Consider the following 24,874-nt stretch of genomic DNA (forward strand, 5'->3'; position numbering starts at 1 on the left):
TTGTGATTTGTCAAACTTCAAGTAAAAATAAATTATTTTTATAAATAAATTAATTAGATGATTTTAAAAATAATAGAAATGAAATTAAAATTATTTTACGAATATAATTTAACGTAAAATAAAAAACAATATAAATGGATAAGTTGGTGGATTTGTATAATGGAAAATGATTGAACGGTTGCTTGCCTTACAGGCTAAGTCTCAACATCGGCTATCGTGCGCCATACTCATACCTCGATAATTAGTGTCTTATTTTTTCGTTATATTTGAATTTTTATCGTTTTTTATGTAAACAATTGCAAAAAACGACACATCTCCTTACTATATTCACATTATTATTATTATTTTATTTTTGTAATAACGAACCGATAATTTTTCGTGGGAGTATTAGAGGAATAAAAACGTCAATTTAGAAGTAATTTTAGTGGCTCGATTAAAGTACAAGAATTAAATTAAAATTTTGAAAGCGATAAAAATTTGTTGAAAGTTTATATTTGGTAATATTTATCTTTGACGTCGAAAAGTTTTAGTCAAAACCATACTGTCTTGCAACTGAGGAGGGAGGGACGAAGATTTACGGTTATACTTGAAACACGTAAGTTGTCGTATCCATGAACACTATTTATGTCAATGATTAGTTCGATCTAAAACTCAAGATAACCGTCCAAGATCTATCAACTATTAAATACATTAAAGTTAAACCGAGCACAACTATAAAAATCCTAATTATTATCTGAACGTTTCCATTCTTACCCTACGTAAACTAAAATAGTAATTAAATATATTAAAAAATGTTAATTATAGAATAATTAATATTTTATGTAATAGGATAGAATAAAACATTTAATTCTAATTAATTTCTTATAAAAATATTTAAAAAAGGTACGAAACTATAAACAATCAAGTGGTAGCTTAAATAAATCATTAAATAACTTAATTAATTATCAAAGAGCTTAATTTAAGTAATTACCGGAGATTCAAATTTACACAAATAAATAAAAAAAAAAAAATCAAAACCGGGGTTGGTTTCGTCTTTCCCCGTAAAGAATCCCTTGTAATTGAAGGTATCTTTATGTAGTTTCTTCAGCACCAATCAAAGTCTTATCTTCAACCTTTGGAAACCCTAATCTCCATTTCCAGAGCTCGTAGTTCCAATTCGCAGAACCAGTCGAGATTCTCGCTAATGGGTTCGGAAGCCTTGACTTTATCAACGCCTCTAGCTCCGACGAAGCCCGTCGCTGCAGAGGCAGCTGCACCAACAGCACTAGCTCCGGGGTTCAGGTTCCACCCGACCGATGAAGAGCTCGTTATTTACTACCTTAAGCGGAAGGTCTGTGGAAAATCCTTCCGTTTCAATGCTATTTCCGAGGTCGATATCTACAAGAGCGAGCCCTGGGACCTCGCAGGTAACTCAGCTGCTGCTTACGAGCTCTTTCTTCTCATCTTCTTTGATTCTTCAAATTTATGCTCGGTTTATATGTCTACTGGCTTGATTTTGGGTAGCTAGTTGGTCGCTCGTGTATTGATTTTTACTGATGAAAATTTATTTTAAAATGGCCTTCTCGCTTTCTGGTTTCATTTTTATAAAGCTTCCATGGTCAATTGGCGGCTGCAGGTTTCTTTATTGAGTTTCTGAACCAGGTCGTTTAATTAGATTTGTTTTTTTTTTTTTAAATGTTATATTTAGGGAAGTCAAGGTTGAAGAGCAGGGACCAAGAGTACTACTTCTTTAGTCTGTTGGACAAGAAATATGGAAATGGGGCTAGGATGAACAGGGCTACATGCCAAGGGTACTGGAAAGCCACTGGTAATGATCGGCCGGTCCGCCATGACTCAAGGATTGTGGGCTTAAAGAAAACATTAGTGTTCCATAGTGGTAGAGCACCAGATGGCAAGCGGACCAATTGGGTCATGCATGAATACAGGCTTGTAGATGAAGAACTGGAGAAAGCAGGAGCAGGAACGGGAAGCTCGCAGGTGAGGCCATCATGAAAATTTTCCATGAGCAGTCCATTTTGTGTTGTTTTGGCGGCTGTGCTGTGCATTAGAAAAGCGAAGGAATGTACGGATTCTGATACTTGTGAAATATGTTTAGGTGAAGTTTAGAGTTCGAGTGACGATTTTAAGATTCAGTATTCTTTTTCTATGTATTTTTTTCAGCAAACATAGTGTTTGGATTTGTATGTGGAGTTCAGCTTCTTACACAGCTCTCTTTCTCCGCCGTCCTCTTCTTTGGAGAAGGATGCATATGTTTTGTGCAGAGTATTCCACAAAAGTAATATAGGACCCCCGAATGGACACCGTTATGCACCGTTTATTGAGGAGGAATGGGATGATGCTGGATCAGTTTTGATTCCTGGAGAAGAGATTGCTGATGGTAAAATAGCTAGTTACGATGCACAGTCCGAAAGGAACAGCAATAGTGTGTGTGCTGCTGAGGGTAGTAACAATGGTGCACGTGATGAAGGGAAGGACGGTATTCAGGTATGTGTTTCTTTGAACTTAGTTAGGAAGTCATTTCAATGCGAAGTACTGAAGTTTGTTTTGAATAATATGAATAAATGAGTTATAGAGTTACGCCATATCTTGTAGAATGCTTGTAGGCTGATCAGGCAGTAATTTTCTTGTTTTTACATACCCGCATATAGAAAAATCTACGCCGCATCTTGTAGAATCCTTGGTATAACGCATCTAAAACATTTGATCAAATGTAGGTTTGTTTTCTATGATGCAGCAAGCTAACCTGTTCTAGACATGTATATATTTTTCGAGCCAGGGATGCATCTCGCATGCTTAAATATGAAGATTTTTTGTTTTGTTTTGTTTTGTTTTGTTTTGTTGATTTGGTTTATATGCATCATCAATGCTGACTAATCACGGTGAATTATAAGTGTTAATTATTATTGCCATAGTAATTACTTCGCTGCACTGCACCGAATGAGTAGGGTCGGGGGATTAGAAACTACTAATTTTCAATGAAAAGTAGTTTAATGGGGGAAAGGACAGACAGTGGGCTAAGATACGTGATTTGGAATTCCAAACAAGGATAGAATTTAGATAGGTCATGGCTTTACAGCCCTTGATCTAACCTGCAAGCAAAAGGTGCACAAGAAAAAGGAGCTGAAAGGTTTAGCCGTCGGGCGCGCTTCTTTGTGCTCCTCTTTACTCAATAGCATTTCTCATGGCAGGTATCCTTAAAAAGAGTGAAAGTTTTCATGGGGAAGTGGAACTTTGATACGAAGGAGGCACCCGTCCCTTGTGCTTTTCCCCAAGTCAGTGTACCTCGTCCCGGATAGAGTCTGATCGCAAGGTCACATTTTCTTGGTTGCTCCTTTGCAAATGGATCCTGGACCTTCATATTCTCCTTTAATTGGTATGTAGCCTTCCCTATTTCCTAAGTTAGATTCCCCTTCTACACTTGGATACCAACTGGAGACTTGACTGTTGAAACCATATGGCTGCATGTTGTGCGTCGGAAATGGCGTACATCGAGGAGCTCAATGGAGATTGCTTTAGTCTGTCACTCCTGCCAAGTTAAAACGAGAAGGAGTCTTCGAAAGAAGCAGGAATCCGAGGATATAGCGATCCAGGGAGAATATACACTACCCTTTATCCTTCCTACTGAATTTCAGTCGAGAATTTCAAACCTTACTTGCCAAATGATCGAATGGTCGAAAATTGAAGTAATTTCCATGGTACCAAAAACTTCAGAATGTATGTAAGCTTCCATTTCTTCAGCTCTCATGGAAATAGTTGTGCCCTATGGTTTTTGAATCCATTTCCTTATCTCATAGGAAGGTTCCATGATTATTCGTTACCATAAAGTTGAGAATGTCTCTTAGAAAATCAATTGGATAAAAGAGGGTTCTTTTTAGTATCTTTATCTGTTTCTTTTTGGATAAGAAACAATTTCATTGATAGATGAAATCTTCCCAACTATTGTGCAATGGGGTGCATCACTCTTTGTTTACTCATCTTGTAAGGCGTAATTGAGTTTGTTTGTCGGGTTGTTTTTCGAAACGTTTTCCAGGAAAATGCACACGTAGTGAGGGTATTCGTTCATGTATTTTTACATCGACTTCATGACAGTCGTTGACATTTCTGAAAGTGCCTTAAATTTTTGGTTTCTTGTCCCTAAGATAAGTTACTTTTTTGTGCTGTTTCCCCAGGAAAAAACTCATTTCATCAGTAAAGATCCTGTTATATCGAAGGATCCTCCAAGAAACTCTCATAACTTTTTGTTTATGTGCAAAAGTGAGAACTTGGAGGATTATACCCCACCCTCCATTATTGCTAATCCTAAACCCTTCCCGCTAATGAAGTATAAACGAAGGCGGCAAAGTGACCTAAACTCTGAATTTTCCAAAGGTTCTGAGAACTCATCCATGTCAAATGAAGAGCTCAGCTTATCCGAAACCGTGACGGATGTAACGACGACGAGTGCGACAACACCAACGACAAAGAATTTCCTTTCTACCTTAGTGGAATATTCACTATTAGAATCTGCAGAACCGAAGGCTACTCCTGCTCCTCCACCTGCATTAGAAACCTCAGATCTTAGTTCATCTGTTCATCCAAGCATCCTGAAATTCATCCAAGATTTGCAACATGAGATCCACAAGACTTCTATGGAAAGGGAGACGCTGAAGTTCGAGCTGTTGAGCGCTCGAGCCATGATTAGTATCCTTCAATCCCGAATTGTCGTGTTGAATAAGGAAATTAGTGATTTGAAGTCGAAGTATGATAATAATTAGTATCATCCTTGAATCCTGGATTACCATGCTGAATAAGGAGACCGTAACGATGTCGACAACACCCTATGGCTATGCCCTGTAAATTGTTGCTACCATTTTGCTCTCTTTGTACTTTATCGGCATTCGAATCCGGGCTGTTGTAGTAGCTACTAATTAGTTCAGTTGTCTTAGCAACTAAGCTGTGTTGTAAGAGTATCAAATTAGTGAAGCCTTTAAATTTGGAAGAACTTCAACCCATGTTAGAACTTCATGTTATGCTAGGCCTAAAGACCATTGATGATGTTGTTGTTAACTTCAACTTCTCAGCTGCTGGCATTTCATGAAATAAGGTTGTCTTAACTATTAATTTAACCCCCCATTTCCAGTCATTTTTTACTTCCTTTTCTTTTCTTACCCTTCAAATTTACTTCTTATTTCATGTTTATTTACTGATTTGCTCGGTCTTCCAACTTTCAAGTTTGTGATGAATGAACTTTTTCTTAAATTAATATTTTATTTATTGAAATATTTTTAAAAGAATATTTCTATTATATATACATCACGTGTAAAGTTAGATGAAGTCAAAATTAGCACGAGGATCTGACTAGACATATGCACTTTTAATGTATTAAAAAATTACTTTATTATTTTTTTTTTAAAGGTGAATAAAAAAAGATATTCTATTTAAATTCTCTTAGGATATGTTAGAAAATTTGTTGCAAGTTAGATACATTTTTTTTTTATAAAGAAAAGTAAACAGAAAATAAATAGTAAAATAAAGTGAAAGGTTAAAAAGTTGATTCTTATTAGTCACTTTTTCTTTTATTTTTTATATTTTATTATTATTATTATTTATAATAAGTTACGTAAAGTAACTAAAACTAACCCAAGACACGTCAACAAGAATTTTGTTAACAGATGATTGGACATTTTAGTGTCACCCACGTGTCACCGTCAACAGCATTGCCACACACGTTGATCCAATTATCGAAAAAGTCTGTTATTGACACGTAGGCGCTGTGACGCTTTTATTTGTCGACACATGTGAGAGTAGCATTCCCCCTCCTCGGAGTCGACTTTTCCACGGACATTTCTCTATACATATCTCTCTCCCTCTCCGCCTTGTTTCGAGATTTTTTTAAACTTCCCCTTCCGAACGAACAAACCGTAACCCTAACTCTTCAACTCCTTAATTTCTCCTCCCAATTCGATTCAATTCTAATCTCAAATCTGAATTTTCTGATTCATTCCAAAACCCTAAATCCAATTTTGCTTGATTTATGGGTCGAGATTCTGCTACTTCGTTGGCCCCGGGGTTCCGATTCCACCCAACCGATGAAGAACTCGTCAGTTACTACCTGAAGCGCAAAGTCTCTGGAAAACCCTTTCGTCTTGACCCTATTTCTGTCATAGATATCTACAAATCAGAACCCTGGGATCTCCCTGGTTAACCACCCCCCCTCCCTTCTCCTGTTGTTGAGAGTTGTGTTTGATTTTTTTTTTTCAATTATTTTTCTCCTCTTTCGGATTTGTGTGGAATTGAAGTTGTATTGTGGGCTTTGTCAGGGAAGTCGAAGCTGAAAACTAGAGATTTGGAGTGGTACTTCTTCAGTGCTTTGGATAGGAAATATGGAAATAGTTCGAGGACTAATAGGGCTACGGAGAAAGGGTACTGGAAGACAACGGGAAAGGACAGGCCGGTTCGTCATAACGCGAAGACTGTTGGAATGAAGAAGACCCTTGTGTATCATATTGGGCGGGCTCCTCGTGGTGCACGCACCAATTGGGTGATGCACGAATACAAGCTCACCGACGAGGAGATGGCAAAATTTTCAATTGTTCAGGTTAGAATAGGGCGGAGTTTTAGCCCTCTCTCTCTTTTTTGTCTCTTCGATTCGTGATTTGTTCCTTTTTGGAAGATGTTGTAATTTTCTTGGGATCTTTTGGTTTCTTTGTTGGGTTGGAAGGATGCGTTTGTGCTATGTAGGATATTTCAGAAGAGTGGTACTGGACCAAAAAATGGAGAACAATATGGTGCCCCTTTTATTGAGGAGGAATGGGAAGCAAATGAAGAGCTGGCTCTGGTACCTGGTGATGAACAAGTGGCTGATGAATTGCTAGGCGGTCGAGGTGTTCATGTTGAAGGCGACGACTTCAGCGAGGTATGCGCTTTACCATGTCATAATTTATAAAGTACTCGCCTCTTCAAGTGAAATGGCTGTGAAGTAGATCTGCCGTTGGGAAGTGTTTCAGAAATATGATATAGAATGTGTTGAAGGGGATTATGGGTAGATCTATATGAGAACTGCTGAAGATTTGAAAGGAACCTGAATTTTTGAACACGTAAAATGATCGCTAATCAATTTCCTGAGGTTATTAGGAATGTTTGCCCAATTGTTGAGTGAATGGTATGTGGTTGAGCATGAATTGTAAACGATGATTGAACAATTCAAGAAGAGGGTAAAATACTCCAAAACCGTTGAAGCATATGTGATAAGCTTCTAGAACCCTTTAGGCCTGAAGCAAAAACCCTTATGACCATGGACGATGCTACCTGAAACCTAGAGCTAATGCTTTTGAACGTCGAAACCACTTATATACATTGGTTAGGATTGAAATTTAAACGAGCGAGTGGCTAACAGATCAAGTTTGTATAACCTTGCCTGTGATGTGGTAGGAGTTGGTCACAAATTGTCTTTCTTGCTATGTATTGGTGCAAGCATACGTCTACTTACTGCTCTTATGATCTCTCTATGCTTTTGACCAATTGGAGAAATCTTTTGTAACTCCTTTTTTGGGCCTATGCCCTTATTTTGTAGTTTTAGACCTCAGTGAAATCTGTTTCTTGAAAAAATAATGTGCATGTTGGTGTCATAGAGATAGCTATCAGGTGGAAAAATGTAGTGAGAAACTAGACAGATTTGCGAGATTAATAAATGAAAAAAAATATTAATTATGGGAAACATGAGACAATGTAAAGAAATTAGGACGGTGGGTGAAAGAGTGAGAACTGACTACAATTTATTTGAACAATTTTTCAGAAGCATGCTAAATTGAGCTGGACTATGGCTTTACTGTTTTGGAAGTTACTAGGCTTGGAACTTTCTTATAAAAGAATGGGTCAAAAGCAACATATTAAGAAGAATGATTAACATTTCAGTTCACTATTTGACGTTCTTGTAGCTAAGTTATGTTGTACAAGTCTATATCGTCGTCAAAACTAGGAAATGAAAGAGAAACTGTATGATATGGATCCCCATAACCCAACATGCCTTAGTCCTTGAGATATAGACTATTTATCCATGATTTCTGTTTACTGAAGTGGATGGCTCGTGATCGTTTCCTGTTTGGTAAATCACTATTTATAGTTGAGAAATATCAAAATTTTGTTGAACTCTTTTCCACAGAATGTTGATGAAGGTATTCTATCTGAAAGTGCTCCGCCACCACCATTTAACTTCTACTATGGTGAGACCAGCAACTCAATTGAGCAACCTGACAATTTCATTGAAGATGATCAAAAGGCTGCAGTTGGCATATGTGAGACATCAGAGCTTCCTGATGGACAGACGTTATTTGTTCTACCAGACGAGTGTGGGTTACGCGATAGATTGGTCAAACATGAGTATCTTGCTGAGTCGAGCAATGATGCTGATGAGGTCGATGCTGGTGATGTGGATGGTCGTTATGTATTGAATGAGCCATTCTTTAGTACTTCTGATAATCTTTCTTTTAGTGATGAACTACTTTTGGAATCCAATGAGCTCTCAAACCCTACTGAAAGTGATCCTGCTGCTTTTGACGTCCTTGAAGAGTATCTTACCTTCTTCGACGCAGACGGTGAAAATGAAGATATGTCCTTTGATCCTTCTGAAATTCTCGGAAGTGACAGTTCTGTCCCTGATCAAGCAGTTGTTTCAGAGGTCAATATTGCTTCATTTCACCACTTAGTTTTATTGTCTTGTGACATTGAATTTACCTCTCACTAATGCATATGTCATTAGGTCGCTCGTGATGCTACTGAACATGCATCTTCCTGCATGCGTACTGCAGATCTACGGCACGATAATGAAGCCTCCTCCTCTTCTATACAAAAACCGGAGGATCCAAAAGCAGAATCAGGTGAGTTCAATCAGTTTCTATTTTATCCGTTCCATTCAGACACTTGCGACGTTTTTGGTTCGTTCTTTCTTACCATATTTATATTCTCATGCCAGACATCAAGTATCCATTCCTCAAACATACAAGCCATATGCTGGGCAGCATTCCTGCTCCATTTGCTTCACAGTTCACTTCAAAAGATGCTGGAATCCATCTCAATTCAGCTCCACAAGCTTCAAGTTCGGTTCGTGTCACTGCAGGCATGATTATCATAAGAAACATGGCACTAAATGGAGAGGAAGTGAACAACTTGTATGGCAAGAATTCAGACCTCAACTTTATCTATTTGTACGGGATCATCGAAGGTGACATCGATTCGTCTCAGCTGTTACCAACTACTGGTGTACATTCCAGCAAGTCGGGACCTCTGATGTCCCGCTACTTCATGTACTTCTTCATCTTGTTCTGGATTCTAATCCTATCGGTGAGTTTCAAAGTTGGAAGTTGCATCCGTTCCAGGTGACTTGTCGAGTTTGAAAATTTGTAGTAGTATTAGCTTTAGCTGGTTGTTTAGAAACTTTCTAGGCTCCCAAATACAACCACATCTAGACTAACTGTGAACGAATTGTTTGCTAACCTTTTATCTCTCTCTTCTTTTGCTTTTCAATCTCGTAACTTTTCAGAGTTGATAGTTGCAGGGCTTTGCTGTACTTACCATTTTATGAGAGTAAAGGTTGGGAACTTCTTTGGATGAACCATTGTAATCTCTTGAATAAGCAAAATCCGTCTCCTCTGGCTATGCCATAAGGATTTCCAGTGGTATATACTTCCAAATCCATCAGTGTTTATGAGTTCGAAGTTCTTTGTATGGTGTGTCGCTAATATCTTGAGTCGCCATATGATATTTACTCGAACATTCTTCCCTCTAAACTTCTTCAAGTCTTTGCTTTGCGTCCTTTGTTTTCTTATCTATTTCTTACCAACCATTTTGAAATATCTGAATTTAAGTCGAGTTTAGTTTTAAAGTTTTTAAAAATAAATGTTATCTTATGTAATAATGTCCCATTAATACATCGGCATCAAAGCTAGGTGGCAATTAATAAAGTACGGACCATTTATTTGTACCAAAATATGTTACATGTTAGGAAAGCAAATGGTATATTAATAAATCAGAGCATAACCCACTAGTTAAAGTAGGTATGTGAACTGTGATCCTCGTTTTTATCAAATTAACAATAACAAAGAAAAAAAAAGTTTAAATTAATCTTCATATGATATTAATTACACATTTGTTTTTATCTTTTTGTTTCTAGAAAAGTGTAGAGCATAATAAGTCATGTATGCAAACATGAGCTCAATTCCAATGGACTGTCTCATTATTCATCATTCATTTACCATTGTTGTTAAATTAATATTTGAATTTTCATTAAATTTTACAAATTACTAATAAAATTCTGAACTTTATAATTTTATGTCATGTAAATTAATAAATACTAAATAAACAAGATTAAAATTTTAATTTATAATTTAGAAATCATAACTAAAATAAGATTCAACCGAACTCAAAATAGTAAATACACGAAAGGGAGTTAGAACTCAAAATAGTAAATACACGAAAGGGAGTTAGAATAATGAGTTGGAATAAGAATAATATGAAAAGCCCTTTATAAATTATAATTCAAAGAAGTATAACCAGGGGCAAATAAATTCATTATTTACATGTAAATAATTATGAGAAGGAAATAAACCCTAGACTTTTAATTTTTAAGAAATAAATATTTTCAGCCCTAATTAAAATCTAAGCTTAAAAATGAAACTTTTTCTAATTTTGGTATAATTAAAACATAATTTTGGCCGGCCGAGTATATATAAATTTGTTCAAAAAATAATTAAAACCCCACATTTCGTTGTCTTGCTTTTTTAAGTAAAGACGAAAAAAAAAAAGAAAAAAAAAAAAAAAAAAAAAAAGAAAAGGAAACGTCGATTATGTCGCCTAAAGGCATCACAAGTTTGTCAGCCTGTTTCTGATACCTTTGCACTCACTGATAACCGATTTTTGAACCTTCACTCGTCGACGCAAAAATATGTCCCGCGAAGAATCCTGCACTGCTCCGGCCGCCGTAGAATTTCGGCCGATGAACTCTCCGGGTGGTTACGATGTGAATACTGCGGTTTATCATTCATTCGTCCAGCTTGATGAAGCGCCTAAGATCTCCACCAGTCCAGACCTCGACACGGCTACTTTCGTTTTATCGCAGTTTCCGACGGCCGAATCGCGAGTTGCTCTCATCGACTCGGTCACGAGCTCGCGAGTTACTTATGGAAAACTCAGTGCGTCGACTCGCTCCCTCGCTTACGGACTTTATCACGCACTTGGAGTTCGAAAAGGCGATGTGGTGTTCGTTTTATCCGCGAATTCTGTTTTGTATCCGGTGATCTGTTTGGCTGTGTTGTCGATTGGTGCGGTGATAACGACGGCTAATCCTGTAAATACTGCGTCGGAAATCGGAAAGCAAGTGAGCGATTCATGTGCCAAACTCGCTATCTCGGCTCCCGAGGAGCTTCACAAATTGAGTCCGACTGGAATACCGACGATTCTAACTACTCAGCCTTCTTATGGCGATGTTTTATCGGTTGAAGAGTTGATCGAATCCTGTATCGAATCGTTTGAGCAAATGCCGGAAACGAAAATCGCTCAGTCGGATGCAGCGGCTATCTTGTACTCGTCGGGAACTACCGGGACGAGTAAAGGTGTTGTTCTAACGCATTCAAATCTTATCTCAGTTATCGAACTTCTAACCTGGTACGTGGACGCGAGTTCCTCTCAAGATGACGTGTTTTTGTGCTTCGTTCCAATGTTTCACATCTACGGCCTCGTCTTCTTCGGACTCGGACTCTTCTGCAGAGGAACTACCATTGTTTTGATGCAGAGATTCAATTTCCAGTCCATGATCGACGCTATTGAAACGTACAAAGTAAATAACATACCGGCAGTACCTCCGGTGATCTTAGGGCTAGTGAAATCGAGCGGTGGTTCAGACCTATCATCGCTGAGACGTATTGGATCTGGAGCTGCACCGCTGGGAAAAGACGTAGAAGAAGCTTTCCGAGAGAAATTTCCATGGGTGGAGCTTCGGCCAGGATATGGCTTAACAGAGAGTACTGGCGCAGCGACTTGCATGATCACAGACAAAGACGCAAGAGCTCATCCAGGTACTGCAACATTGGCAATCACCAATTCAAATTAATTCTTAACTCTTTCATTTGTGGATCTGAAATTAGGTATTAGGTACTACAAATTTAGTGTTGAATCCAAAATTGTTGTAAATTTAATCATTGATTCACATTCCTAACAAGGTTCATGTGGAATGTTGATGCCGAGATTTTGTGCAAAGATCGTAGACATTGAAACAGGAGAGGGACTACCGCCGATGAAGGAAGGCGAAGTGTGGCTGAAGAGTCCAACGATTATGAAAGAATATCTCAGAAACAAGGAAGCAACAGAAGCCACCATGGATAAAGAAGGATGGTTGAAAACAGGAGATCTCGGATACATAGACGAAGATGGCTTCCTTTACATCGTTGATCGAATCAAGGAACTGATCAAACACAATGGATATCAGGTACAAACAAACGCTTCGCCTCAATTCTATCATAACATAATCACATTAACGCCAAGAACTTCAGGTTGCTCCAGCGGAACTGGAAACAATTCTTTTGAGCCATACAGAAATTCTAGATGCTGCCGTTATACCGTGAGTTTAATCTCTTTCTCCTAATTTTCTCTTTAATAAACCTATGAACCAAACATTGAACATAGAGACTACCGTTTTTGCAGAGCTGAGGATGAAGCAGCCGGCCAGATTCCGGTGGCTTGTGTGGTGAAAGCACCCAGTTGTAAGCTCACAGAAGAACAGGTCATTCAATTTGTCGCTTCCCAGGTACTACCTCTTTGCACCCATCTCCTAATTTTGCCCTAATTGGGCCCAACCTCAAATGAGCCCAGCCTCAAATGGGTCAAATGGGTCAGGCCTAGCCCACGCAACCATCCAAATGTATCCATTTTCTCCTGATTTAATTAGGAAATGACGCGGACAGCTATTACACCATAGATATGGGGAATTAAATAAATAATTAATGTTGTTTTGATCATGATTATGATCATTAATCTAATCTTAATTGAAAAAATTGCTTCGAATTATGAAGATTAGTACTGTTCTTATTTAAAAAATTACTGTAATTAAAGGAGTGAATATTTTCAGGTGGCAGCCTACAAGAAGATAAGAGGGGTGAGATTCATGAGTAGCATTCCAAGGTCACTTGCAGGCAAAATCTTGAGGAAGGATCTTGTCTCACAATTCAAACAACAACAGGTTTTGTCCAAACTCTAAAGACCCTTCAAAATAAATTATTCATATGACATCTATAATATATGATGGGAGATCACTTTGAACCATATAATAATAATAATTAATAACAAAAATTCACCTACATATTCCAAATGTATGGTTGTGAATTCATCTGACTTTCACTCAAAAAAAGGTAAAATTTCAAGAGATTGGGATTATTATTTATTTATTTACTAAGGTGGGAGCATATGGTAATGTTAATATGATTTCTAAGGAACCATATTATATAATCCACAGAAGGAACTGCCATTTGTCATTTTAAGCTTTAGAATTGAGAAAAAGGGATGAAATTAGATATAATTTTCCACTAACGCAAATCCATTAATTTTTGGAGTTTTAATTTTGTGGAATTGGATTCAAATTTTAATTATTGGTTTTAATGATTTTTTTTTTTTTTTTTGTATAATTTACTTCTTTATTAAATATAATAATAATAATAAGTCGTATTAAAAAAGAACATTCTATATATTGAAAAAATAAAATAAATAAGTATCTCTAGAAGGTTCAATATTGTGTCAATTGCCTATTGGTCATAAATAAAAAATTATTTTGAAATTCTGGAAGAATTTATGTAATGATTAATAAAACAAGCACAAGCACCACTTTGACTCACGCGGTTCAATGCCATAACTTCAGAGAAAGACGACACGTGGCTTGTAAATGTGTCTATATTAATATAAAATTAATTTTATTTTAATTTTTTAAAATTTAGAGATGAAATAATAGATTTACTAATAATTTCATTTTTCTCTCATCCTTTTAATTGTATTAAATTGTGGTTGGTTAATTTCTCAAATATTTTTTTTGGTTTTTCTAATAATTTCTAATTAACCATTATATAGGAATATAAGATAAAGAATAGTTTAACAGTGTTAAAACATTATCTAAATGTGTCTATGTAAGGTCGTTAATCTCAATTTGGGTTAATTAATTACTTTATTTATTAATAAAACAACCCGTAAATTTAGCTCATCTAACCCATAGATGGGTTCATAAATTGGAATTCATATAATCTCCCAAATAACTTGAAATTAAAAAGCTACACCATCGGGAAAGCACTTAAACAATAATAATAATGGTAAGCACATGAAGAAAAGATATAAATTCTTTAATATTATCTTTTCAACATGTGAACACAAACCACAACGAGTTTTTGTAGTAAAAGTCAAAAAGTGGAAGAAAAAATATGGAATGGAAATGCATGAATGAATCATAAAAATAAATTATTTAATGAAACTGTTACAATACAATACAACACGACTTTTTTATCATAATCGTTTAATATGATTCAAAGTTCTGTAGATCTCTTATTCATCGATAAAAAATTGTGATAATAGCGGTTTGATTCAATAATTATTGGGGTGAGAATGGAATAATTTGAGAGAATAGAGAGGTAGGAAAGGAAGGGCGGTAGTGTGTGCTTATTTGATGGCCACTACACTCACCAACTCCACTAAAGTGAGGAAGAGAAGGTACTAGAATTGCTAAAATGAGTTTCAAAACATACGCTTTGCGAGGCCTATAAATAAGGGACCATAAATCCCATCAATTCCACGCATCAAAAATCAAACCTTTGGCTTACGTAAAGCATCCCAACACCTCCCTTCCCTCCTATTCTCACATAACCTGCTTTTAACTTTTCTCTACGTTATTGAGTTTAATCATCAATGGCTACCAACGGGGCTATCGGTTTGGTGCTCTTGGTTTTGTTAATGGCGGACTTAACTCTTGCTGCTAGATTCCTTAGGGGGTACGGAGGTGGTGGTGGGGGTGGTAGTGGTGGAGGTGGAGGTGGGGGAGAAGGTTCAAGACCTTGGTCAGGTTCGGGATATGGTTCGGGGTATGGCTCTGGGTATGGTTCGGGGTATGGCGACGGTGGCTATCCTAGATATGGAGATGAAGGGTATGGGCCATATGGGAGTGGTGGAGGTGGAGGGGGAGGAGGTGGTGGTGGGGGAGGAGGCGGCAGTGCAAATGGAGCCGGGTATGGTCAGGGTTTTGGATCGGGAAGTGGGTCAGGGTATGGGTCTGGTGGTGGAGTAGGACGTGGCGGAGGAGGTGGTGGAGGAGGTGGCAGAGGTGGAGGGGGAGGAGGAGGCTCGGGAATTGGAAGTGGTTCGGGATATGGCTCAGGATATGGGAGTGGAGGAGGGTATGGAAGTGGTGGGGGTAGGGGTGGAGGTGGGGGTGGTGGTGGAGGAGGTGGCGGCGGAGGCGGGGGCGGAGAAGGTATGGGAGGAGGGTCCGGATATGGTTCGGGATATGGGTCGGGATATGGAGGAGGTGGGGATTAAGAATAATATATACATGAGGAAAGCATTTGAAGAAATAAAGAGTGTAATAGCAGCGTCGACTTAGAAAGATGATAATAAAATGTGGTGTGTTTGTATTGCGAGGCTTCAAATAATACATCTTCCAGTTATTAACAATTTTACTCTCTTTCTTATCATCTCTTAATCAATAAAAGCTACTAATCAAAAGGAACGTAATATAGAGGGGAAATAAAACCAAATTTCAAAAACAAAAAATCTAAAAGACCAGATCTATCTTAACCGTAGAACATAAAATATTATAAACGATAGGAAACACTCACCAAATTTTAAGGTCAGGGAAGAAGAAGGATAATGAAAACAACAATGAAAACAGGAGTTCCGACATGTCGACATCCAGCAAAACGACTAATGGAGTCGGGCTCAAATTCATGAGGCCCAAAAGATGGCCCAGAAGCCCACATGGGAGGTATATGCATATATATGATAGTTATTGCTAACAGAGCATACAAGAACAAAATCTCTCCGCAAACCCCAACATAAAGACTAAAGAATTCACCAATTAATAAAAATAGAACATCCTAAGAAGCTACAATCTGTTGTGAAGAGAAGGCAGGTTCAAACAATATAATAGAGATAAAGCTCAAAACATAAATATAAAATAAATTCAAAGCTACAATTGTATAAACAACTTTGACACTGCTAATCTTTCTATTTGGCTCATCAATCAAATTATGGCGTATCTCTCTCAACGTACCAGGAAATCTTAACTCTATTTTTCCTCTCATTTCCATTGCCATTGCCATGCTCTCCCTCAATGGTAAAACTGAAAACCTCCCGGCCTTGCTTCTACAAACATTCAGAGCTTTCGCCACTCTATCACTGTGCTAGAACCTGCATCGATTCGATAACGAAAAAAATGCTATAGATCGTAAGAGAACTGTACAAAGCATCGTTAATGGATTTGAAAGGCATTACCCTCTCAGAAGCATATGCTACTTTCTGCAGAATCATCGATTCAGCAGCGCGGATTGCTCTTTGTGACCCAGTAATCGTTACTTTCCTGCAAATTGTGGACCAATCAAGTATGCATGTGTTCGATTAAAATTTTAGTTCTTGAACTTTGAGATTTGTACCAATTTAGTCTCTAATATTCCAAATTTACAAACTATTTAAAATTCACATATGTACTAGACATATAATTGAAAAGGGTTCTATTAGACATAAAATGAAATTAAGTTTTGACTTGTATTTGTTTCGAACAGACAAAAGACCTCAAATTGCACGAACTAAACTTGTAATTTAATAAAAAGAAACATCCTAAAAGAGTCGGCTGGTCTAAGAAAGGCTCCAATCAAACAAGATAAAACCTAATGGATAATTACAAGAATCTTTACATATCATGCCTCTCTTTGGTTCTCTGCATGTAAAGACTTTTATAATTATCCATTACGTTTTATTTTGCTTCACTGGAGTCCTTTGACTTCATGGTAACAGTTGCATATTTCCCTAAAATTTTCCCATTTCTTTTCCAGATCAAGTATACAACTGTTACCATGAAGAACTTACAGACCAACAGTATAAAGGGAGTAAATATATCAAAAGAACCTCTGTACCTGTCAGTGGTTCCGGACATGAAATCTCCCCTATCAGATATCTTAATTCTGGCACCACTAGCCTGTAATAAGAAACGCTTTTGAATGTAAAAAAGTAATACATGGAGTAACATTTGTGACTTGAATACTATCAACCTTGCACGGAAAGGAAATAGGACGCGTTGGAGGTGGAGGGGTTTACACAAACCTGACTAATTTCCAGTATGTTTCTTCCACCACGACCAACAACTAATCCGATGTGGCCATCTGAAACACCAATAGTCAAGGAGTTATTCCGTTCCTCCTAGACAATTTCAAAAGATCTTCTGTCAGCAATATCATAAAGTCACAGAGAAGTATAAGAAATATATATGTGCAATTGCATAAAGTCCTCATTTCATGCAGTTGCATGCATTGTAAACACTTTTTCAGCAGTTAGTTGGGGGGATAGAGAGAAACATAGTTGTTAAAAAGAGAAAACCAGTATCTAGATTCCACTTATCTACAGGGACGGATTAACAGCAACAAAAAGACAGATTAAACAGCAACAAAAAGACAGATTAAACAGCAACGAAAGGACGGATTAAACAGCAACAAACAGATGGATTAAACAGCAACAAAAAACAGAAAATGCATAAAATTTCTCTTTCAGAGCATAATACAGGAAGGCTATCTACGGTTTTTTCATGAAGCTCAATTGAGTTCTGCACCATGATAAATGGTTTCATTTACTTGCTATCCTGTTTTCACTCTTTTCTTTTTCTTCATTACTTCGCTTCTGTTTACCCTACTGAAAGTTGAACAGCTAATCCACATTGTTCTGCAATTTAGCCTTTTGTCGCAGTGAATGTTTGCTCATTGATAAAGAAATCCAGTATCAAAGGAACATATTTACTGCCTAATTTTGGCATCAGGAAATTCTTGAATGTAAGAAAGTCATAAAATAACAGAAGCCTCACATTGATGAGATTTAAGTCATTTTATCGTCAACATCAACTATATTAGTTAATACTACGCATGGCATGGGAATGTTGTTCAGACAATATAATCTATCATCCACATAAAACCATCGTTAATTATTTCTCAATTACTTTCTGGAAAATCTCATAATAACGATATAAATTGCCATGGTATCACAAACCTTGTTGTTTTGAAACCTCCCTCCAGTTCCTCCGTTGGATCCGGAGTTCATAGCATTGTTCATAGCATTGTATGATGCTGTAGCAAAAGCAAGTAAAAGATTAAATGGCTAAGGAAAATAACGAAAACAGCAAGAATTTACATGCGGGAAAACTAGTTATTCATCTTGTCCTTCTTTTTCTTAAGTATAAATATTTTTCTTCAGTTGTGATTTAAACCTTCAACTACACTACCTGTTTGATTTGCATAAAAACATAAATTACTCGTGTCATAACAAAGATAAGACAACAGCATCACATATAGCAGATGAAAGAAAGTGCCCCAAAAAAGATGGACATTTTGTGAACCACAAAATGCAAGTGAGCATTTAATAGTTTTTGTTCGGAAAAATATAATACCACAATGAAATAGAAAAGCTAAATAAAGACATACTCGGGTATGAAAATGGATAATTCATTGACTGGGTGTAATGTGGATCCTCAGATAGCTTTGAGACAATCAAGTCAGTAGCTCGCATCTGTTCCTCTATGGTTCCAGACAGCGTCACCAGCCTATCAGTGGATCCCATATAGTTATTATCTTGTGGTGATATCTTAATGCCAGCTTGAGAGTCCTCAATAAATGTCCTGCATAATGGTACTGGTGCGTTAGTGCCCAAAAACACACTTTTATGGGTGTTTTTAAGGTAGGCAACCATAAGTGACAGAATACAAGTTTTCAATCAGACTGATTTTTTGTCGATTAGATGGAAAGTTACCTAAAGACATAACCTAACTATTAACCTCCATTGGGAGTTTCCAAGGAACTAACCAAACTTGCGTTAATTACAAAGGAGGTATAGTTACAAGACAAATCAAGAAACACCAAAAAGATAATTGGAATTTGGCCAAAGCAGTAACAGCCGACAAGTTCTGTTTCATGTAAAAAAGAAATAATAATAATACCAGCTGACAAGTTTTAAAACCAAATACTACTAACCACTAGAAATCATTAATGCAAATCAAGTTGAGAAAAAAATCTTTGGAATGATAAGTTGAATCATAATCGGAACTGTCACTGTCAGTCTTATTTTCTGATGTAGTGCACACGAAATAAGCAGAAGTTTTTCTTCTGGAAATTCTGATGATCAGACATTTTAAAGATCTCAAAACTTAAGCAGCTGATAAAGTTGGCCTGTCACTCCAAAGATCAAATGATACTATGTTCACATAAAAATCAAATGATAAAGTTGGAATTCAAATAAATGATTGTGCACAAATGAAAAATGATAGAGAAGAAGTCAAAGATGCAAACAAAAATAAATTATATCCATGGGTGTTTGGTTTGGCAAGAACATACATTCTCACATGATAACGATTTGATCCTATAACATTTGGTTGGAAAGATAATAGTAGGATATTAAAATAATAAATTCGTAAGAATGTGGCCACCATAAATTGAACTCATTCCCTTTGAGTCTTTTATTATTAAGATGGCTATTTTAACACTTGGATGGTTAAGATGAAAAAAATTATTGAGAAATTACCAAATCTTTGGCAACAATTTTAAACTGAATCAGAAGCCAATGGAACGATTATTTGATGCTCTTAAAAAGTCAAGGATTAGGTCATCTTCTAGCCAAGAAAAGAAGCAGAGTAATAAAGCATGATTTATGTAAATTTCAAATTCCTCTGATTATGGAAACTCTGTCCCTTATGTTTCTTCTTTTCCCTTTTCTTTTTCCTATTCATTTACGAGTCATTTATCCAACGCAACAAATTTTCTTCATATAGTTCTGGAATCTTCAATTACCTGACTGAGATAAACTACAACTGTTTTATGCATATCCTGTAGGTGTAGGAAAGGTACACTCATTAAATCAATGTGTGTATGAAACGAAAGGAATGCCACTCAATATGCTTAGACAAGACAGCATAACCATCTTAGAGGCAACAATTATTTCCATCCTTTAACCTTCTATTCCATACTTAAATCTCAACAAGTTGAGATCATCTATCTATGGGCAGACTCTCTCTCCTATTTTTTTGTTTTTTTTTTAACCTCACGAACACAACAATGAGTCTGATACTCAAACATTTACTCCTTAACCATGATATGAAAACCTAAGGCAATCCATTTTGTCGTCCAAATCAAAAGTCACGTGCAAGATTGAAATCCTTAAACAACACTGTTACAATACCATTACTTGCTTCCTGTGAGGAATTATCATCTAACATACACCATTTATGGGTTGATAAAACTTAACACATTAGAGCTCTGTCACAACAACAAATTCAATATGTGGTCTTTAGCCCATAGAGGTTAGAATACTCAAGATTGGCTTTAAAGAAACAGTCAAAGTTGGGCTCAGTTTTCCTCAATTCGTTGCCTCTGTCTTAGGAATGAAGAGAGAACTTAGACCATTGGTTTCTCCACTCCTTTGCTGTCAATGGGTGGAATTCCCTAGCGAACATATTTGGTGTGTGTGTGGCTACTTGTCAAAGACTATTGATGGTTGGCTCCTTGAAGTTTCTTGAGGTGGAAGCGTCCAAAAAGGCAAATATTGGCTGGAGAGAAATCAGACGATCTTTGAAGATACGTCATCCTCTTTGAGACTTTCTTGTTGAAGTATATAGCTTACTATTTCTTGGTAGAGTTTTTGTTTTAGTCACAAGAATTATTTTTGAAATTACAATCCTTCTACAACTTTTAACTGTTGGAAAGCTCTTTCTTTTAGCTTTTTTGTGGGAGGAATTTCACTCAACCCCCTGCCCCTAGGATGTATTTTCCTTTCTTTTTCTCTTAATACAATTTTGTTTCTTAAAAAAGAAAAGAAGAAAAAAAAAAGGAGTGACCTTACTAGCATAGAATCTGTTCTGTATTAGATTGAACCATGTTTAACAGTAATTAAGTGGAGTTCAAATAGAAAACAGCGCTATCAATTGGTACTTTCTTCCTGGACATGACTGAGAAACTTGAAAGTAACGGATTATGACGAGAATGTGTACCTCCTTCAATAAAAGCATAAACAAGAACTAGCATAATAGGATCTAAATCTGCATTCTACACAATTACCTATATAGACATAGAGTTGAAGGGAAAAGTTCCTAGATAAACAAGCCAGCAGTTGTTTAACAATCTGTGCAAGGAAAGTGAACCCTCATGCAAATTTGAATAGAAAATACCTTCAAGGAACTATAAAAAAAATGTTCACTTAGCAACTATTTTTCTGATCTGTAAGTTGAATAAATAAATATACTTAAAACCTTAAAATCATAGATTGTGTCTAATAGATCCCTAAATTTTAAAAAGTCTAAACTTCAATTTTGCGTTTAATAGATCCATAAACTTTTCTTTTTGTGTCTAATAGGTCCTGGACCTATTTTAATATTTTGTTAAAATTCACAAACCTAATAGACACAAAGTTGAAAATGTATGGACCTATTAGACACATAATTAAACACATAATTAAAAGATCAAGTATCAATTAGGCACTTTTACAATTTGGGCTAAACTAATAATTTAACCGAATTATAATTAATAATAAACCGTTTAAGCTAGTAAATTATAAAGCAATTAGTAACCATGGGTTAGAAAAATAAGGAATAATCATCGTACTTTATAGTGGATCCTCCTTTGCCAATTATAGCACCACATGAACTATGGGGAACGATTAATCTCACTTTTGTTCTCGGTTCAGCATCATCTACTTCTTCAGCGTGAAGCTACAAGAAAACACAATTTTAATCAATCATAAACAGTGAACATTTAAATTCTAGAGTGAACTTGTACTACATAGTGGTTACCTCACTCAACAACTTGGCAAGAACGAGTTCCATGGCCTTCAGTATTTCATTTATTGTTCCAGATACCATAATGATCCTATCAGTGGTTCCAGGGAAAAATTCATGATTTCGTGACAACTGGATTCGTGCACCAGATTGTGACTGGAAATCATTAATTGTTGAACCACCTTTCCCAATTACAGAACCAGCTGCAGCGTTTGATACCAGAAACCTAATATATGTAGCCTTTTCCATATTATCTGACAATAACAATTAGGATGACTGAGACAACATTCATAAGCAGAAAAGGAAGTAATCTTGATATCCGCAAAATGTACGGCATATATGCACCAACAATTAGAAATGTATGTAGATCCTATTAATAAATTAATCTACAATGTTGAGAATGTGACAGAGCTAAAGCCTTTGATATAAATCATAATTATACATTGTAAAGAATCGTGCATATTCCTGTGTAGGTGGTAAATATAGAACGTCTTATGAATCCTTGCTTTCACATCAAATTTTACATAAGACTATTTACTGCGTTTTCACAAAAGAAAAAATGATAAACATCAATGATAAAGAAGAATTGAGGAAAGGTTTTATCTACATCCTATCCCTATTATTAGAAGAAATCGTCATACAGATTCTCATTGAGGCAATTTCAGGAATTAAAATGGAAATACACGGGAAAAACAAGTTCGTCATGTCCAAAGAGCATTCAACGTTCAGCTGCCTTCATGAAATTATAGAAGAACAAATGGTTAAAAGACAGTTTAAATACTCTGCTTGAACAAATGAAACTTATCCTTTTTCAACTTGCTGTCCAATCACCAAAGATAGCGAACTTTCGACTATTATGACATACACCAGGAGACGCAGTGCGCTTGTTGTCAATCGACGGATGAACCGGTGGCAATGGCACTTCAAGAAAATGACAACTGCTCCCCAATTCATTCGGTCAACTGTGATAAATCTCAATAGACTAATCCTTCCCCCACACCAAAAACAAAAAAGCCCTACCAGAAGTCAGACTCTCTTCTTCTAAGCTTTCCAGGCAAAGAAGCAGGAGTGTCCAGGCCATTGGAGGTCGAAATTGCACGATTTCTCATTCCCTCCGACCGCACAAATAAATCAAACAAAACACTTAAGGCAAGGGTTTAAATTCAAAAAATAATGAGAAAAACAAGAAGGTTGAACAAAGAGAGAGAGAGAGACGCAATTGCAACATTCGTCAAACAAACCGATCTGAAACAAAAACACTCGCATACAAGAACAGCTCCAAGCATACACAATTCTTACAAAACAGTGAGAGTAGGAATCAAAATGTTGAAAATGACAGTAAAAGAGCGATTAAAATCAGATCAGATACCTGAGTTCGGAGATTTTGGCGGCGGTGGAGATCGTTTCGTAGGTGCCTCCGGAGACGAGACGTATGAGGACTCGGTGGACTCCATTCTCCTTCCTCCTCCTTCACGGCGGCGGCGGCGGCGGCGGCTAGATAGAAAGAGAGATAGAGTTGCAGAGTAGTTGATAAATGGGGAAGAAGGTGTGGCAGAGCGCTCGCAAAAACTCGACTCGTTCAACACCAAAGCCAAAATGGAAGCTCAGGTTGAATATGCAGTTATATTTTTCCTTTTTATTTTTGTCTATTTAATTATTTTATTGGATTTGTCTAAAAAAATGCAATTTTTTTCTTTTTCTTCTTTTTCTTTTTTAATAATAAGGATATTTTGGGGGCGCGAAAACCCTTATCTGCGAGAACGTAAGCCTTTACGTAATTATTAGGGTTAAGTAGAAGATCCACCTTTCCAAATTAGAGTAATATATTCTTCTTCTTTTTTTCTTTGTTCCAAAGTATTTATTTAATATCCCAAATTTTTAAAGCTTATAAAGTAAAATTATTGTCCAAAATTTATAACTCGATTCGATTATTCGCACTAATTTCTTAATTGCTCGTGTGATTGAGTGTCGCCTATTTAATAGCTATATAGTCTTTCGGTCAAGCTTCAATAGCGTTGGTCTTACTCAGACTTCGATCCTTTTAGATTGAGTGGAGCTTAGTCTAGTATCGGGTTTGCTGCAGTTGATAAGGTAACTTACAAATTCACCTCGAAAAGTGGTTTAAGATCCATAGTTTCGCCCGTAACGTAATTATTGAATACCTACGTGGCATTAGCATGGACATCAAATTCACCTCGAAAAATGGTTTAAGATCCATATTTCACCCGTAACATAATTATTGAGTACCTACGTGGCATTAGCATAGGCATCAAATGTGCTTCTCATTGTTTCGATTTTTGTTTTTATCGATCAAAATTTTATCTATAGTTGGCGTAAAAAACTCAAATTACTCTAAAATAGTACATATAAATATTTACAGAAAAAAATATAAAAATTATTAAATTATGATTTTAGTTCTAACCTTTAAAATTTTCTAATATATATATATATATATATATATATATATATATATATATATATTGGTAAGTTAGTATCTAATCGAAGTGGTTTCCAATCAAGCACGCCTAATTTAGTGTCATTGGAAATTAAAATGTTTCTCGGCCCCATTCGACATTCCCTCGACTGAATAAACGGTCTAGATGTTTGTAGATGAAGGGACGGGTAGGTCTGATGACATTGTTCGGAGTTTCCTTAACCTTAAAAATCAATGAAGTATTAAATTACAAATTCAATTATAACCGTGTTTCAAATAAGTGGTTGAATTTTAAAAAGTGATTATTAATCGTTAAAACGTTTAATTTCATATTTAATATATGCTTAAATTTGTCTCTTACGATATTTTATAAAAAAAAAAAAAAAAAAAAAAAAAAAAAAAAAAAAAAAAAAAAAAAAAAA

At 36.3% G+C, this 24,874-nt stretch overlaps 5 protein-coding genes across 6 annotated transcripts; 4 read left to right on the forward strand and 1 right to left on the reverse strand.

Moving 5' to 3' along the window:
- The first annotated feature begins 1,030 nt into the window (after positions 1-1,030).
- LOC111479497 (NAC domain containing protein 50-like) lies at positions 1,031-5,122 on the forward strand. 2 transcript variants are annotated; one of them, XR_002717782.1, is made up of 5 exons: positions 1,031-1,406; positions 1,688-1,977; positions 2,242-2,484; positions 3,189-3,714; positions 4,170-4,254. XR_002717782.1 is itself a non-coding variant. In XM_023124592.1 (4 exons), the coding sequence occupies exons 1-4, from the start codon at positions 1,184-1,186 to the stop codon at positions 4,752-4,754; spliced, it is 1,341 nt and encodes a 446-aa protein (XP_022980360.1). In that variant the 5' UTR covers positions 1,032-1,183; the 3' UTR covers positions 4,755-5,122. The 2 variants fall into 2 exon arrangements, 1 of the variants encoding a protein (XP_022980360.1); XM_023124592.1 differs by lacking the exon at positions 3,189-3,714 and having other exon boundaries at positions 1,032-1,406; positions 4,170-5,122.
- A 702-nt stretch (positions 5,123-5,824) lies between these two features.
- LOC111477255 (NAC domain-containing protein 53-like) lies at positions 5,825-9,695 on the forward strand. Its single transcript, XM_023121516.1, has 6 exons — positions 5,825-6,179; positions 6,300-6,577; positions 6,701-6,895; positions 8,141-8,656; positions 8,738-8,855; positions 8,951-9,695. Exons 1-6 carry the CDS (start codon positions 6,014-6,016, stop codon positions 9,355-9,357), a joined length of 1,680 nt encoding a protein of 559 aa, XP_022977284.1. The 5' UTR covers positions 5,825-6,013; the 3' UTR covers positions 9,358-9,695.
- Positions 9,696-10,807: 1,112 nt separating this feature from the next.
- Positions 10,808-13,336, forward strand: LOC111490173 (4-coumarate--CoA ligase-like 5). The gene is made up of 5 exons (XM_023138726.1): positions 10,808-12,047; positions 12,192-12,457; positions 12,522-12,589; positions 12,673-12,775; positions 13,097-13,336. Exons 1-5 carry the CDS (start codon positions 10,919-10,921, stop codon positions 13,223-13,225), a joined length of 1,695 nt encoding a protein of 564 aa, XP_022994494.1. The 5' UTR covers positions 10,808-10,918; the 3' UTR covers positions 13,226-13,336.
- Positions 13,337-14,910: 1,574 nt separating this feature from the next.
- Positions 14,911-15,537, forward strand: LOC111487374 (putative glycine-rich cell wall structural protein 1). Its single transcript, XM_023134757.1, has one exon. The coding sequence runs from the start codon at positions 14,911-14,913 to the stop codon at positions 15,535-15,537; it is 627 nt and encodes a 208-aa protein (XP_022990525.1).
- A 408-nt stretch (positions 15,538-15,945) lies between these two features.
- On the reverse strand, positions 15,946-23,633 carry LOC111490250 (protein BTR1-like). Its single transcript, XM_023138839.1, has 9 exons — positions 23,388-23,633; positions 22,034-22,272; positions 21,846-21,952; positions 18,681-18,874; positions 18,250-18,326; positions 17,317-17,412; positions 17,130-17,191; positions 16,492-16,576; positions 15,946-16,407 (listed from the first exon to the last, which is right to left on the reverse strand). Exons 1-9 carry the CDS (start codon positions 23,470-23,472, stop codon positions 16,393-16,395), a joined length of 960 nt encoding a protein of 319 aa, XP_022994607.1. The 5' UTR covers positions 23,473-23,633; the 3' UTR covers positions 15,946-16,392.
- Positions 23,634-24,874: the final 1,241 nt, after the last annotated feature.

The sequence above is a fragment of the Cucurbita maxima genome, unplaced genomic scaffold (assembly GCF_002738345.1).
Source record: "Cucurbita maxima cultivar Rimu unplaced genomic scaffold, Cmax_1.0 Cma_Scf00001, whole genome shotgun sequence".
Taxonomy (NCBI): domain Eukaryota; kingdom Viridiplantae; phylum Streptophyta; class Magnoliopsida; order Cucurbitales; family Cucurbitaceae; genus Cucurbita; species Cucurbita maxima.

Excerpts from the sequence above, each read along its gene's own strand:
- LOC111479497 (XM_023124592.1), top strand. The coding sequence starts at position 1,184 with ATGGGTTCGGAAGCCTTGACTTTATCAACGCCTCTAGCTCCGACGAAG. Across the intron at positions 1,978-2,241 it reads CAGGAACGGGAAGCTCGCAG|GATGCATATGTTTTGTGCAG; the intron begins GTGAGGCCATCA and ends TCTTTGGAGAAG. Across the intron at positions 2,485-4,169 it reads AAGGGAAGGACGGTATTCAG|GAAAAAACTCATTTCATCAG; the intron begins GTATGTGTTTCT and ends CTGTTTCCCCAG.
- LOC111490250 (XM_023138839.1), bottom strand. The coding sequence starts at position 23,472 with ATGGAGTCCACCGAGTCCTCATACGTCTCGTCTCCGGAGGCACCTACG. Across the intron at positions 22,273-23,387 it reads GCCAAAATCTCCGAACTCAG|ATAATATGGAAAAGGCTACA; the intron begins GTATCTGATCTG and ends TGTTATTGTCAG. Across the intron at positions 17,192-17,316 it reads ACATACTGGAAATTAGTCAG|GCTAGTGGTGCCAGAATTAA; the intron begins GTTTGTGTAAAC and ends TTCTTATTACAG.
- LOC111490173 (XM_023138726.1), top strand. The coding sequence starts at position 10,919 with ATGTCCCGCGAAGAATCCTGCACTGCTCCGGCCGCCGTAGAATTTCGG. Across the intron at positions 12,048-12,191 it reads AGACGCAAGAGCTCATCCAG|GTTCATGTGGAATGTTGATG; the intron begins GTACTGCAACAT and ends ATTCCTAACAAG. Across the intron at positions 12,590-12,672 it reads CTAGATGCTGCCGTTATACC|AGCTGAGGATGAAGCAGCCG; the intron begins GTGAGTTTAATC and ends CCGTTTTTGCAG.
- LOC111477255 (XM_023121516.1), top strand. The coding sequence starts at position 6,014 with ATGGGTCGAGATTCTGCTACTTCGTTGGCCCCGGGGTTCCGATTCCAC. Across the intron at positions 6,896-8,140 it reads AAGGCGACGACTTCAGCGAG|AATGTTGATGAAGGTATTCT; the intron begins GTATGCGCTTTA and ends TCTTTTCCACAG. Across the intron at positions 8,657-8,737 it reads ATCAAGCAGTTGTTTCAGAG|GTCGCTCGTGATGCTACTGA; the intron begins GTCAATATTGCT and ends ATATGTCATTAG.
- LOC111487374 (XM_023134757.1), top strand. The coding sequence starts at position 14,911 with ATGGCTACCAACGGGGCTATCGGTTTGGTGCTCTTGGTTTTGTTAATG.